Source organism: Pelecanus crispus, chromosome 5 (genome assembly GCF_030463565.1).
Source record: "Pelecanus crispus isolate bPelCri1 chromosome 5, bPelCri1.pri, whole genome shotgun sequence".
Classification (NCBI taxonomy): domain Eukaryota; kingdom Metazoa; phylum Chordata; class Aves; order Pelecaniformes; family Pelecanidae; genus Pelecanus; species Pelecanus crispus.
This window is the reverse complement of record NC_134647.1, coordinates 27,425,752-27,441,880: the sequence shown is the minus strand read 5'-3', so window position 1 is coordinate 27,441,880 and position 16,129 is coordinate 27,425,752. Positions and strand designations below refer to the sequence as shown.

Genomic DNA, 16,129 nt, shown 5'->3' with positions numbered 1-16,129 from the left:
GGAGCTACAAGCCACCATGTGCAGTTCCATTTAGTTATGGCACTCACCTGGTATTGCAGAACTTAAGGCATAAACCTGGGCTTCCCACACGGATACTTCAGAGTCTCCCTTTATGTCTGTATTTCTCTTTCCTAATGTCATGCTGCTCTACGTATATTTAATTTTATATGTTAATTGTCAGGCTGGATAATGTGGTAGCAGGTTCAAGCATTCGTAAGTGTTGGCGGTCCAATGGTCTTATTTCCATCAAGACCTATTGAAGGGCTACTTCAGCGGATCCTGAAGAAACCTGAAAAAAAAATTGATCTCACACACATACACACTGAACCATTAGGCTTAGTCAAACCTTGCATCAGGTTGTCATTGAAGGGATCTGATAGGTTAATATTTGTCTCTTTATGTAGTAATAAATTCAGTTAATTAGTCATTCACACACCAAATAGATTCTAAAACTCAGTCACTTGTGAACTGTCAAAATGAATAGTGCTGATTTCAAATATACTGTCAGTCATTGCTCCTGACAGGGGTAATTTTCTGTAGTCTTTTGTACTGCAGTCTTACCTGAATTACAAAGTTTTCTTGAAGGTAATACCACTATCAATGAATCTGTATGATCTGTATGTTTCCTGGTTATCTGTATCTTTCTATAGATACATATCTATACATATACACATATTTAAGTTTATGCAAAGTAAAGCTACTGAGGTTATTTTAAGCACTATAATATGCTAATAATATTAATATTTATTTTAGAAAACATATTTACATGTATGGGATGAAGATTTGCATTGTTGATGTTTTATTAGATGCAATCTACTATATAAGGCTAACATATTGTATGTAGTCTCACAGTTAAACACCCTAATGCTTAGATTTCAAACTTAATAATTTGGAGTTGAAAGTAGCAATTAACTTTAGATTTTAAATAAAATGTAACATTTAGATCATTTGTGTGTCTCATATATTTTTAAGAGAGGAAAAACTTGTCCTTTCTTCTAACCAAGTCATTAATCCTTATAGCATAGAAGGCTTTCTTAAAAAAAAACCAAACACCATAAGGTTTAATTGGTTGGGGTTTTTTAATTACTAGTTAAAGACTGTGAATGGAACTAAAAATGTAGATTGCTTAAAGAGAGGATGGGCGTCCTCCCACCATTTTAAGGTGTAGAAATTTGAAAAATTATGGGAGAAAATTGCATATTTATTTGTCTGTCAGTGATATTCTTAATTATTTGCTATGCCATGATCTTCTAAATATTTAGACATATGCTTAGTGTCTTAAAATATGCATCCTGTTGATCAAAAAGTAACAACAGGCAAATGCATGAACACTTCTGTGGAATTTGGCCTGTCAGTACAAAGGTATTTTTTGCACTCTGGTATTTAATGTCACATTTATTGCAGCTTAAAGCTTTTCCTGTTCATTAAATCTTACTAGGCAGTACCTGATGACTTTCTATACTTTCTAATAAGTAGGGGGATTCCATTTTAAAATGTCTCAATGTGTATATATCAAGCTAGTAGGCCACAGTCAGTTTTAGAACCAAGTGGAAGTTAGGCTTTGCTTTCAGGTAGAGAGTTCTTTAATGTGAAATATTTTCTTATTCCACTTTTTCAAAAAGTGTCCTGCTTAACCTAGTAAGCATTTCATTTAAAAATTATAATAATAGAAGTTCAATGGTGACATTTAATTTCAATTATATAGGCAATAACTTTATCTTAATATTTTTAAATAAAAAAATTAGATATTCCAATAATATTGAATTGTGGCACAGATAAATTATTTTACTGTAGAATTGATTCATCCCTACAGTAAATGCAGCCTTGTACACTGGAATAAATTGTAATGCAATTAAAAAGGATCACAGTATGTGAGTACGGAGAGATTCATTAAGGTTGCATATCTTTATTTTGGCTTTTCCTAACTTTCTGATTTTCTCAAATATTGTTTGGTGATACGGAACTTGCATGAATTAGTTGTACTTAGTTTAGTTAATGTTAATGATGACCAAAAAGTACATTCAATATCCATTTAAAATATTACATCCCTAAGATATTTACTCTTAATTTCATTTTATATTTTATTGGGCTTTTATATTAGAACTGGTAAATTATCTTTCTTTTATACATGTGACTTTTAAACCTTGTGTGTACAGAACTTCCTTTGGATTATCAGAGAAAATGAAAATAAACGTTTGACTTCTTGTCTTAATTAAAAATGAAAATTTTATATGTCATGGCTTATTTCAAAGATATGTTTAGTATTTCAGTGATGTACATTACAAAGCTCATAACCTGTACTGTATTGCTGTATTTGTGTCAGAAACAAGTTTTAAATGGGACTTGGAGCAAATATGTTTGCCTTTAATGTGGTACTTGTGCAAATATTTTATAAAACTAGGGTTAGTAATGATCAGAACATTCATAATCAGAATAATTGGTACCAATAATAATCAGAACTTGCACTCCAATTTCAGATTCCCACAGCCATCCTTTTTACTTTTGCATACTATGACTCCAGAAAACTGGAGACTCCAATGTTTTTTTGTAACACAGTTACACAGAACAAAGTTCTGTGTTGATACTGCATTTTGGTTACCAAAAGGCAACTGAATCAGATGATTTGTCCCACAGTGGATAATAAGCAAACTCTGAACTTCAGGTATCTGAAAGGGTTAGAAAATAGTGCTTATGTGGCTATGAAACATTGCTTCAGTACCTCAAGAAATGCTCTTCTAACTTCATGTTTGAAAAGAGTATCTGTGTTTCTACTCACAGCACAGACATGAGTTGAAAGAGCCTAAAAACCAAAGGTTTAACAAAATCCAGCCACTGGAAGTTGAAACTAGACAAATTTGGTGTAGAAATAAATGGTATGTATTTAACTGACAAAGTGAAGCACTTGAACAATTTACCAAAGGTAGATTTTCCATCCCTAGCTATTTTAAAATCAAGGCTGGATGATTTTTTTCCCAATGTAATACGGACTAGTTCAAACCATTTTGGAAAAGGCTGGTGTTTTCAGAAGCCCGACTTAGATGGTCATAGCAATACCCTTAGGCCTTGTAATGTACAACTATGAATTTGATAATAAAAAGATTATAAGAATTACAAAACTTAAATCAAAAGTGAGTTAATTCACCACGTTTCTATGAGGCTTTGCTTGTGTTTATGGAAATCTTAATTTTAATTTTGCCTGGGCTTGTTTCTTCTCAACAGGTCTCATGTACACTATATGAGGATTGAATGGAGGGAATCAAAGACTGTAGTAGGTTATTACTGATATTGCAGGCATTATTATTGCAAATATCAGCAGAAAGGCTTATTATCAAGGAATTGACTTACTAAGTCTTTCTCTTGGGTGCACTTATGTCTCTTATGTTATAGCCTCAGGCAGCATATGATCCTATCAACAGCACACATATGCGCAGAGCATAGAGTTCAAATATTTAAAGGGACATCATCAACTTGAGAATGCTTGAGTGGGAAATCTTGTACTGGCTACTATTTAAAGTTAAAAGTATTGGAATGGAAAGGGTATATATACACCAATTATATATATAATTTTTAGCTTAATTTTTTGTACAGTGTAACATGAATAGTTTATTTAATTTTGTTGATGGCAAACACTCCTTCTAGTGCACCGTGTAGCAACAGCAAAGCTTAAGAGAAATGGACAAAACCCAGCAAAGGTGGAGAGAGAGAGGGTGAGACTCCTGTGCCTGCGTAAGGCCCATCGACATAACAGGGTGCAAACAGATCTGTGCTCCTCTGCCCACATTCAGAACTGAAGAGGTCCAACCCAGAAGTTGACAAGTGTCCCTTTAAGTAGTGCACGTAGTAGTAGTGGTATAGCTGTTTAGTTTTTTTCTTTATAATTCTTAAATTTTGTTTGTACACATGTTCATATTTCAAAGGTTTTAAAATCAATAAATAGTTTAATAGCAATGGATGAGTAGACTCTTTACTGTTTTTATAATAAAGTTTTTTTAAGAATCTCAGTTTCAAAGGAATTCAAGGTAAAACTTACCTAGCAGCCTTTCTTCCTGAATGCTTGCTTACTGAAATCTCCTAGAAAAGATGCAGCCACAACATGTCACATACAGTATCCTTTCGAGGTGGAAAGCACTGTGTTTCACAGGGTGTATAATCACTTAAGAAGCTTCAGTGTATACGAACTTCACTCCTCTATTTTAGCAGCAGTTCTCCAACAGTTTTAATGGTGCATGTAATTTTTGTGAGGACTCCAACACACTGTCTATTCTCTTGTCTGGTCCAGCTGTTTCTACTGTTCACTTACGCTCTACCATATGATAAAACTGTTATTACATGCTGTCCCAAGGTGACTGTATTGTAATGCTTATTTCTGCTGATCTTAAAACGATTTTTCTCGTTATGGCAGCGCTCTTTATGGAATTCAAATGTCTTAGATGTTATAGTTGCTTTTTATAAAAAGCATGTGACTTGTTTCATGGCTCGCTTCATTTAACACAGTGAACTAAATAAAACAGTCCTAATCAATTGACGAGAGAGAATGTGTTTTTGCATGAACATAGTAAAAGTTTACTTGCACTGATGTTTTTTTATGCCGGGTGCCAAGGTGTGGTCATCTGGTTACATGAAGCATGCTTTCTCTGAGTGTTTTTCTTTGAAATAAACTACAATATTAACTTTTTTAGTTAATATGTAACCTTCAATAGAGGCGCTTAGTAGTAGGTCTGAAATAATTTTTTTTAAATGATGTTTGGAAATACTAATAATGCAAAGCTATTGCTGAATAGTATGATGTTATGAAAATAGACTGTGTTTTGTATAAAATTATGTTTCTTACCCATTTTTGGTAAATTAATTTCTTAAGAAGTCAAGAAAAATGTTTAAATTCATTACCTGAAATTTCCAACTTTGGAGTTTGTATTAAGCATGTAGATCCTTAGTTTTGCACCTAACAAAGTGGCCTGATTTGTCAATATCAATGCAGCTGGTTATGTAGAGTCAGGAACAATAATGGGGACTCAAAATCACTGGAAAAAATGGGCATTTATTTATGTGTCTAGCTTTAGCTGTGCAACTTCAAAAACACTGACTTGGTTTCTGAAGATAGTTTTAAGACAAAGGTCAAGCAAGCATTACATCTCAGTACATATTTCTACTGTTCCGTTTGGCCAGACCAAGAAAAGTACATTATATATAAAGCTCTTTAGCCAAAAGAAAAAAAAAATATAAGCTCCTCTCCTTCCTGTCCTTCAGGTTCCAATTTTCTTAGTCTTCAGAAAAAATTATTCAAGGCAATTTATGAAACAATGAAGACTGATAAGTATTTAGTATTCTGTGGTTTACTTGGGTCTACTGAAGTTTATAGGTATGGTGTCTCTTCATTTTAACCCTTCTTGCTTGATCTAATAGTGAAGTCATAATGTCATTAACGCCTGTTTCAATTGCTGTTAGTGTAATGATGAAAATCCTTTATGACTTTTGTACTAGATCAAACAGAAGGAAAAATGGATTATTTAATCATGTTACAGCATGGTACATCTTTCTAACTACAAGCAATAAAGACTAGGGAACAGTACATGAAAATTGACTAGCTTCTTTCTCAATTGGATATGTTTACATTTGTATAGTGCTTTAAATCTTTAAGCATCACAGAAGCAAAGAATTACATTAGGAGTGACAGAGCTTTATGGAATCTCGAAGCCTCTTTTTCCGAGTTACTGGAAATATGTACCATGCATTAAAATCCTGTTGTTTGAATATATCAGAACTTACATCTAGGAAAACTGTTAGTATAAAGCTATTAAAATTTTCTAGATGGAATAATATGGTGCCTACTATTGAAGTGTCACTTTTCTGCCTTGTCATCCATCGTGTTACATAGAAGTACAGAAAAAAGTGAGCCTGATTTGTTCTCCTTTGTAGAGCCAGGCCGAGGCCCACTACAAAGGAAGTAAACATGCCAAGAAGGTCAAAGCACTAGAGGCAACGAAAAATAAACCCAAAGTTGGTTCTTCCAAGGACAGCGCAAAGGCTAACACAAGCTGCTCCACCACGCCAGTCACAGCCAACATCTCTAACAAATCAGGTCAATGAAAACTTTTTGTTCTATACTTTCTTTATTTTCTCCTTTTTTTGGTGTTTGTACAAGAGAATCTGTTTGCATGACAGTGATCCATAACTTGTGTTTTCTAAACTATTTACTATGCTTTCTTGTACAGAATTGATTGGGTTTGATATTATCAAAGTGCTTTTTCACATCTGTGAGACATCTGGTGTCCCTGAATGCTAAAGTCTAATTTTTTTTAAACTTGTGAAATTTGCTCTTATAAAGTATGGGTGTTGTTCGTACAACAATAATAATGGATGGATGTGGGTGGAGGGACAAGTCTGAGATGTATGTATGTATGTATTTAGCTGAAGCACAAGAAACCTTTGTAAGAAATTTTTCCTTTCTGAATAGAATAATATTGCTCAGAAAGGAAAACACACCTACAGAAATGTAGTGAAGCCTCCTGGCATGGATATTTCCTGATTTCCACAGCTCAATAGTGCTTCAGCATCAGTCTTCCCCCCCCCCCATTAGTAATCTGAGGAAGATCAATAACACTAATTGCAGTGGAGCTGCTTGAGTCCCTTTCTGCTCTGTCAGTGTTGTGTTGCTGAATGAAACAGGAGAGTTTCCTGAACACGCTGACAGTCTGAAATACTGTACGTGTTACCCAGGAAAAAGCACCTACTGTGGGTTACCCAACTGTTGGTCTAATAGACTGCTTCTGATAAATTTGCTTCTGCCTTGGTAGCCATTTATTATCCTCTTCACTGGAGCTGAGCTTGACTCAGATGCCATAAGGTGAATGACACAGTTTTCTGACACACATGCAAAAAAAAAAAAAAAAAAAAAAAGAGGAAAAAAATATTCCATATCAGTGGCTATTTGTCATCCTGCTCTCTTCACAGCAGTACCAAAACTGTCTTTGTCTAGGTCCTTAGCAATGACAATGGGTCCCAAATTTGTGGTTGATTCACCTAGCAAATCACATTTTAGGTTTGAGAGACATAATATGAATCCAAGTAGCATCTTCAGGTAAACAAGCCATGTTACTATAAAACACTAGCAAACTACCACTAAAATGTGGACTGTTGAATTGAAAGAGATTTAAAATATTTGATAAATACTTTACTCTCTGAAATATCAAAAATAGCTTTGGTTAAAATAGTTACTGCTTCAGGTATACACTAAGACAACTGCTTAAGTAAGATATCAGTTAAAACTTCAGAGTATTTAACATGTTAAGAATGCAGTCTATGATAATGTAACTGTATACTGCCCTCCCCCCACTATGCCAAAGGCTGAGGACCAAATAACAAAAGTTTCAGCGTCTTTTACAAACTCCTTCATCTCTTCCATAAGTCTGGATCTGTCTCGTGCTTCCTGTGCCAGACTATGAGATCTGTCCCTGACTTAATTGTCTTCTCTGTGCAATGTACCTAAAATCATTCACGCCTCTACATTCAGGTTTTGATAAAATAATCTAACCAATGACAAGGGAAACCTGCTCTTGATATTTTTATATTGCCCTGTTTTGACAGTGTGTTGTTTTATGCTATTAATTACTCCGCACAAATTAGACAGATTGCCATCTGTGTGTGTTGGATTTTACCACTGCAAGTGTTTCTACATTAAAAATAAATCACAGTGGCAATTTAGTTAAGCACTTTCTTCCCGTTAGGAGAACAGTGGGATTCTTTGTGAAGGGGAGGCTCCTCAGAGCCTGTTACTGTTCTACAGGAGATAGTGGGTGGGGTGTTTGGGAGGACAAAAACCTGAACCTGGAGTGGCGAATTCTCCGTATACACAAGGAGTGCTGGTTGCAGAGGTGGGGAATGGCTAGGAGACTGGGGTTTTTATCAGGCTATGGACTTGAAACCAAACAATAATTTTGTTCAGCTACGCTTTCCCTTACAGAGGCTATTGTTCATCTGTTCTTTGACATATGTTTAGCTCTTTAACGTAATGCTTATTGCAGCTAGAGCAATCACTGTGTTCCTTCTGGGAATCAGTGGCAGGGTTTTTTTGCCTTGGAGCAAATTAACTGATACCACTTTTTCTTAATACCTTAACACAGCTTTCATTCTATGAGAAATAGATTATTACTATATATTAACTGTAGAGGTATATTCTAGTTTTCTTTAAAAAATTTCTAATTTTAAGCATTTCAGTTCATGTGTGTATTTGTGATCTTGGGGTTTTTATCCTGATTTACTGAGGAAATGAGACTTACGGTCACATCATCTATCCTTATCTCTGTTACTCCCTGGCCTTGTCTTCACAACTTTGACTGTATTGCCTAGTGTCAAAAAAATTAATGAGATGAAGAGGTTTAATGAAGCTCCTGTAAGTTCAATGAAAATTGGCACCTGGGTAGAAGAGAAGCTTTAACTTATGGTCCGTCCTGAGAGATGCTGCCATGTGAGCTCTGTTTTTCTTGGCCTGCTGACTAGCCAGGCGCTATGTTTGCCTTCAGGATGAGTGAGTTGAGAGTGTGCATGTGTGGTGTAGGTCTGAAAAGACTGCATTGGAAGGACATAAGATAGTGGCTAAATAGAATTATGGAAGGGAGTTAAATTCCACTGCTTTTGGAGCTGTTGTTCAGCCATTGTACTTTGAAGGATTGCTAAGTTCCTGAGAAATGTTCATCAAGAAATAAGTCATTACTGGTGTCCTTTTCTGGTGTGTGGAAGAGGAGAATGAGAAGCTAAACAGAGAAGGCAGTTTTAAGTTCTTGTGTTCCTTTGTTATCTGCTGTACTTCCACTGGTATTAGTGCAGAACAGGTAGGGAGTATTATAGTAAACTGATAAACTGAATTTACTGTTCTTTTATATAGGTCTGCTAATAAAAGGACACAACAGGCACGACTAGCAGCCTTTTTGATGTGCTGTCATTTTGAGTGACATAATGATGAATGATCTGGAGCTCTCCAGACTGAACAGTTGCTATATATTGAAGTAAAATGTCAAGTTAAGAGCCGTGTCTTTTGTGGGTCAGACATAGCATGCGATCCAAAACACTTATTTGTCAAAAGTCACTATTGTAGTAGTAACAGGAAAAATAATTTCACTGTTAGCTCAGCTTGTGTGATGAATCTATCAAAGGCAAAACCCAAATTCATCCAGTCCTTATTTTTCAAAACGTATGATGCAGTGGTCTCTCTACAGCTGTTCCTTTCAACTTGAGAAGTGTGGCTGCTGGTAGAACTACAAAAGTTAAATTAATCTTTAAGGTCTTCTGGGAAGTTTCCAGAAGAACGTGGGCTCCTGCAGACAAAAGTGGCTCAGCTGAGTGGAAAGCAGTGACTCTGGAACTTGGTCTGAGCATGATGATACCCAAGTTGTGAGAGAGTGGTCTTCCCTGATGACAGTAATAATACATTATGACTCAGAAATTACTTTTGTAAATTGATCATCAGCAAACACGTAATAATAAAGCCACAGTACTGTAATGCTGAGTTGGCTGCAACCTCAGGTAAATGGATTTGATGGGTTGGATTGCACAAGTTTTGCATCCTAACATGAGCAGACTACTATGTGATCTTATTTTCTAAGTGCATAATTCTTCACCATTTAGAAAATACTTATTTATTGGTACTTGTAAGTACCACCATCCTGTCCTGTTCACTATTTCTGCAGACAGGAAGAAAACACCACAGATGATGTGTGACAAGGTTGTTATTCCAGTACCTCTTGTTGGGTCATGTCTGGTTGTCCTGATGGATGTTTGCAGATTGGAGGTGTCCATAGAGGACCCTTTCATAATCTGTCTCACACACAGTTTCTCTAACCACCCAGGAAAATTCTAATAACAGCTATAGAACCGTTTCATAAGCTAGAAAATCACTGCTGTGACGCTGCAAGCTTTTTTGTAGCTGCTTTGAGACGTGGTTACAGATCAGCAGTGTTAACAGCAATGGGAGCTGCTCTTTCATGTGGGGCAAAGATTCCCTTCCCTTCCTGTGGAAGCCCAGGATTTACAGGATGGCTTCACACAGAAGTATACATATACGTACAGCATGTATGTGTGGCAGTGCTTTAGAAAAGGGCAGGGGTAGCAACCAGTACATAACAATTTAGAATATTTAGAGTGTGTTTTAAATATAGCTCTGAGAATGCAATAGAAGATGGTGTCTGTGATCCCAGGTTATCATAGTCTAGATGCTTACAGTGATGAGTCTTTTAGGAATGTGAATGATAATAACTGGATTGAAATGTCACTGTTTACTTATCAAGCAAAGAGAAATTCTTTCATCATACTTCCAAATCAAAATAAATAGTTCAAAATGAAGCAGACAGATGATGTAGTACTACCTTCTTTGCATTTTGCTTTGATACAAAAATCAGGAAGTAAATGCAGCTGTTTTAAACTACTCAAAAGAGTCAAAACCAGGTTTCAGATTATAAAAGTAAGGTCATTTTTTTTCTGTCTTTGATCCATTCAGTATGTGCTCTATTTCCTTTGTGCCAGTGAGAGCTGTTTGTGAAATGATAGTTATGGGCATTTCAAGTTCAGTGCTCCTTCAAATAAGATCAGAAGGCTCTGCTACTTGGGACTTAGTAGGTACAGGTAAACCCTTTGGATGCTGTATGCAAACTCCTTTCTGTTCAGCTGGTACAGGGATAGGCAACATTATGCACCAAATTCTAGGCCAAATTCTAGACCCTGTTTCAAATCCTGACCCCTCTTACTACTGCTTTGTTCTGTAGCCCTGTCTCAGGGCAGCTCAACGAGCAGTTCACAGGGTCACGGTGATGATATTCCAGCATATAAGCAGTCCTATGCTGATCTGCTGTGTATGGCAAGGACAGCAGGAAAGGGATGTGACTGGAAAGTTGTTTGCCAGCTTCTCAATCCTAAGCAGGCCCTGTAAGAGTTATTCCAGTCATTACAGCTGTATAACTAAAACCAGCTGGAGGTTGTTCTGAGGAACACTGTCGTGCTAGAGTGCAGTACAGTGTCTGACAGCGAACGGGCTAGCTCACATTGTGAAAACAGCCTAGACATGTTGATGGACCTAATAAGTGCCACTTGATGTCATGTAGGCATATGGTAATTAGTTGGCCCATTAGACAGGACTGGCAACTCTAATCTTTATCAGACGTAGAAAAGCTGACCTTGAGGTGTCATCTGTGGGGTTTTGGTTCATTAAGGGCTTTCTGTGGGTGCTTTGACAACAAAACTTGAGTGTGTTTTCCTTTTATTCCTAAAGTAGAGTGCAACATGTTGAATCACATTTACTCAGGAAGATTACGATGGGTTGGATTTCTCCAGTGTCCCAATTACCAGTGCTGTTTATTCATCAACTACCAATGAGGTGTAATGTCCCAAGGGAGGGCTCAGTTCGTATTTCACAAGTCCACCATCAGGACACTCCCTTAGCTGTGTTGCTTTCATTGCTTATTTTAAAAATCTTTCTGCCAATGCTTAAATTCTAAACTTTTCCATATGCATCTCCATATTTGGAGTAATCCTAAAAATGATACCAGTTCTCTTAACAAAATCCCTTTTCACCTTAACATTTATTTCTATTTATTGCCTTGTTTTCCACTCATTTTAAAGGAATGGCTTGTTTACATAGCTCCAATAAACTTTTTTTTAGATAGTCCTTCAGAAATCGCTAGGAGAGAGACACATGCAGCCTCCACAGCTGAACTGTGGTATATCTGTTTTGGGGAATTCTAGGTTATTTGTGATACAGATATCATTATAAGAACCTCAAAGTTTAGGGTGTTTCTAAGGCATTTATTCTTCAGTCTTTTAATTCTTTGTAATGTACCCAAGTCCTCTAGACCTCAAAATATGTTGTGACAGTTGAATTTTGAGGGTGGGGCAGGGAGAGAGAGAAGCTGTAGGAGAGGAACACAACAAAGGTGTGTTTGGCTTGCTGTCCCCCAATGTCAATGAGCCATATTTAGAGGTTCTGTCTTATGCCCTCAAAGATGCTTGTTGTTATGTCTAGCCTCCATCAAAAGCTACTGATGAGCCTCATCAGTTCTTCGCATTTATGCTTCCATAAAGAATTCTGCTGAAGTTACATGCTATAAAATAATCATGCATCTGTGTTTATGTGTATTCAGATAGTGCCTGCTAAGCACAGGCATATGTCTGTTAGATAAAGGCCTTAGTTTATGGTCAGCTAAGTAATAAATTCAATCAGATTCAGCCACAAAGGAGAGTCATTTCAAGGACATTTTTTCGTTAAACCCTCTGAGAATGCTAAGTTTTATTTTCATTCGGTGTTTCAAAGCCATCAGATCACTCTATATTGCCCCCTGTTGAAACTCTGTCCCTAAAACAGAGGTAAAGGCACAGTATAGCTTGACCACAGTGCTTTTATAGTTGATAATATAAAATAGAATTAATAAATGCTTATAAATTCATCACAGATACACTGTTGCAAGTACTATGCCTGTATTTACATGAACATTATATTATCAGAATTGATATGTAAAATATACTGTCAGTGGCACAATTTAACGCCTGTGTTGGATTTAGTAGTAAATAGCTTCCGGGCATTTTCTGTTGGGTTATTTCAGCAGCTGTTTCAGGAAGTTGCTGCTTGGTTTATGCTCTTCAGTTGAAAGCTTAGCCAAAAGGATAATTAGCGAATCAAAGTCTGTTATATTAGGAAGTCATTATATTAGGTTGGATCTTTAAACACTTTCTTCCCTGTCACTGTTACTGTTCATACTTTTCAAAAGTGGATATTCAAGCCTCATCTTTCCATGTGGGTCTTACAACCTGACTGGAAGAGCAGTCATTCTGCACATATGGTGTTGATAAACTCCTGGGAGCTCCTGGAAGTCTTCAGGTGTTTCTTCAGTCTGTCTATAATAATGCTAACTAGCACATATCAAATTCTGCACTTGTACTGAAAACTGATTATAGGTGCCATTAACTGAAAAATAAGCTCTGCGGCTGACACAATTACGTTGATGAGCTGTTGTAATTCCTGTTCAAATTGAAAAAGGTCAATCTTTTCTTTCTCCAGTTATTATATCAATCAGAAATACATGCAAGCAGGATTTTGTTTTGAAGAAATGGTAAGCTTTTTCTCCTGCAGTAATTTAAGCAGAAGCTCTGCATCAAAAATATATTGTAAGATTAAATAAGACTCTTTTTGGGTGCTCTGCTCTATGCCTGAGCATTCATGTGTCCTGTATCAATAAAACTGTATACCACTATTACTTTTACTTATCCTAGTTCTAAGAACTGGATTTTCATTGCATATTTTTTCATTAGCACCCTTCAGATTATACAAAGTTTTTCTTACTTTGGGGAGAGGTAAAGATAGGCATTGGGCCAAGCAAGAATGACTCTACTAATGTTGCTGGACAGTGGGAGCAGAGCCAGGGATGGTCTCAGCTACTGGGGTTTTTTTTAGCTAGATGTATGTGGTCATTTAAAGATTCCATTTATATACATTGAATCTTTCAGCAATCCTTTTGTACTGTGAAATCAAGCATCTATTTGTCTTGTTTGTTCTGTTAATGGTGTGCCTATTGAGTATCCAAAGATTTTTTTTGGATAGGGTGATGATGATAATGGAATGCTAATAAGTTGAATATGAAATAACAAAAATTACTAGCAAATGTATGCATGTATATTTCCATAGAGGATGTAATACCAGAGAGGTTGCATTACCAGAACTATTATGTGTCACATCATTCTTTACTCATCGTCTTTACAACATACTATTACAAGAGTTCTTGAGTCTTCAGGTAAGGAAATGGAGAAGGGGAGAAAGTGGGACCAAAAAGAAGTAGCTGGCAAAAAGAGAGTTGAGACTGAGATACCAATGTCACTCATCTGCTTTTCAGTTTTCTAGTAGCAAGAAAGATGATCCAGAAGTATCCTCATGTTGTGTAACAGATTTTGTAAAAATTGCAATAAAATATCCCCTTCTGTCACCTTAAGGTGGTTTTTATTTTGATGATGAATGACTATTATTTGCTTAAGAAAAAAAATAATTCATGAACCAAGCCCTGGGTTTTTTTTAGATGACTAAGCAATTCAAACCAGTGGAAGTTCTCTTTATTTACATAGGACTGAATAGCCCTTTAAATCCATTAGAATGGAAAACTCCCAAATAAGACGTGCTGGTCTTGTTTTTTTAACAAGCCAGAGAGGAGTAGCTTTATCTGTACCTAATACTTTCACAAAGCTTATTAAAGAAATATATTGCTAAAGAAGTAAGGCCATTCTTTTGATGCCAGACATTTAGTTTTCTCACATAACCAGAGAATAAATAATAGAATGCTCTTACTACAAGTTGGTAGTTGTATGGAGTTTTGTCTGTGTCCAGTTGTGCCAAAGTTGTGTTGAGTCTGTAAAATTTGAGTTAAATTTCCTCCTTTTCTCTCAGGCTTTGAGTGAATTTAGTCTCCAAATGTAAGAGAATGCTGTTGCTTCGGGATGCTTTGGTTTTGCCCCTAAAGGAGATAAATGTGCTATTTTTTAACCTTTTTTCTGGGAAACATGTACTTACCATTGGGGAAAACGGTCTTGCTGGTGGCTTTTTTCTGTATTTCTCAGCAACTATTTAAGTAAAGGAAAAGACCTCTGAGAGTACAAGCTGGTCTAGCAGCAACTTCCACACAATCAATAATGTGGCTTGATTTGGGGTTTTTTTGGTAAATGTTATTTTTACTCATAATTATCTTTGGTTTTGTAACATAAATGCAAGCAACACAAGGGAAAATGCATGTTGCTAGGGGATGGCAGGCAGTTGTGAGACCAAGAAGTTGGTGAGTTGGTTTTGATACAGAATTGTTCAGAGATCCTGAATCAAAACAAAAGCAAAAATATCCATGGCTGGCACATCAGACATTTAAATAGGTTTTTTTGAAAAATCTTCCTTTATCATCCTTCCGCCTTAATTCTACAGCTGTTGTGTTATTGACTTGGTATGAGAAATACGCTACATTTCCTATAGCATAAAAATTATACATAAAAACAATAGGTTACATATTATTTCCTTAGTACATGTTTTCAAGGAGTGAAAACATTTTGGTGTCTGTTAGACAAGTTATATTTGAAATGCAATTTATTGGTCAAATCTTGAGGGCATGACTAAATACTCACAGTCCTCAGGCAACCTTGCCACAGAAATCAGTGAGAATACACAATTATAGATGTCATTTAACTGAAATGAAGATGAGTGTTTCATAGTTGACTTCAATGGCAGTTCTGCCTGGGCAAGTTCCGAGTAAATAGTTCAGACACAGGCCCGTGAGAATGTACTTGCATGCAGATTGTCAGTTCTTCTTGGTTCATTTATTTAGACACCCATAAATTTTGTACTGAGTTCCAAAGCACTCTAGCAGCTGCGGGTAGAATTTTAAGATTTTTTTTCATGAACGGCAAATGAAGTGTGTTTCAAGTAATATATTTCAGATGCATAGGTGGAGGAGGCAATGTTATTTTTATAGTTGAGGAGATGAACCAAGACATTTTTAAGCAGAAGTGAAGGATGTCTGAGTAGATTACAGTATGTTTGTTGTAATCTTTGGATGTTATTTTTCTAAGCATTCTTACATTATTAAAATGTTAAAAAGACAATGCAGTACTATAGAAAGTTTGCATTCCAGGACCTCTGAAATAAATGTGGCAGAGTCTATAATAGGAGTACAAAATATTTACAAAATAATAGATGTCTGGTGTAAGAAAAAGATAAATTTAGCCAGCAAAAACATTTACTTTCACCCAGATGAGAATTACATTTTGTAATAACAGAACTTATACTATATTTCAAACTTTGCCCAAACTGTATTATAATTTTCGAACTCTTAAATTTTTCCATTCCAGCCAATACAGACTGGCATAGCTCAGAAAAGATGAAAGTTTAAGGTAGATTTAAAGTAAATTTCCTTAGACATACAGCAACAGGATCCAAATTCTTGCTGAGTTTTATGAACAAAATTCTAGTGAAAATTTTCCCAATCTGCTATAGCAGGGGTGTGATGTATCACTGAGAAATTAGATATTGGCAATGTACACTAGGAAATTGCTCTGTATCTGTGTTCGTAGATGGGCTGGTTTTCTCCAGAACTAACGTACTACATTCACTGTAATTACCTGT

The 16,129-nt window shown here is 36.1% G+C and overlaps 1 protein-coding gene across 3 annotated transcripts in view; it reads left to right on the top strand.

Moving 5' to 3' along the window:
- Positions 1–16,129, top strand: part of ZNF385B (zinc finger protein 385B) — a 143,967-nt gene that overhangs the window by 113,874 nt on the left and 13,964 nt on the right. For all 3 annotated transcript variants that reach the window (XM_075710994.1, XM_075710995.1, XM_075710996.1), the window contains one exon: positions 5,917–6,079. In XM_075710994.1, coding sequence (XP_075567109.1) covers positions 5,917–6,079 — 163 coding nt within the window. The remainder of the gene's footprint in view (positions 1–5,916; positions 6,080–16,129) is intronic.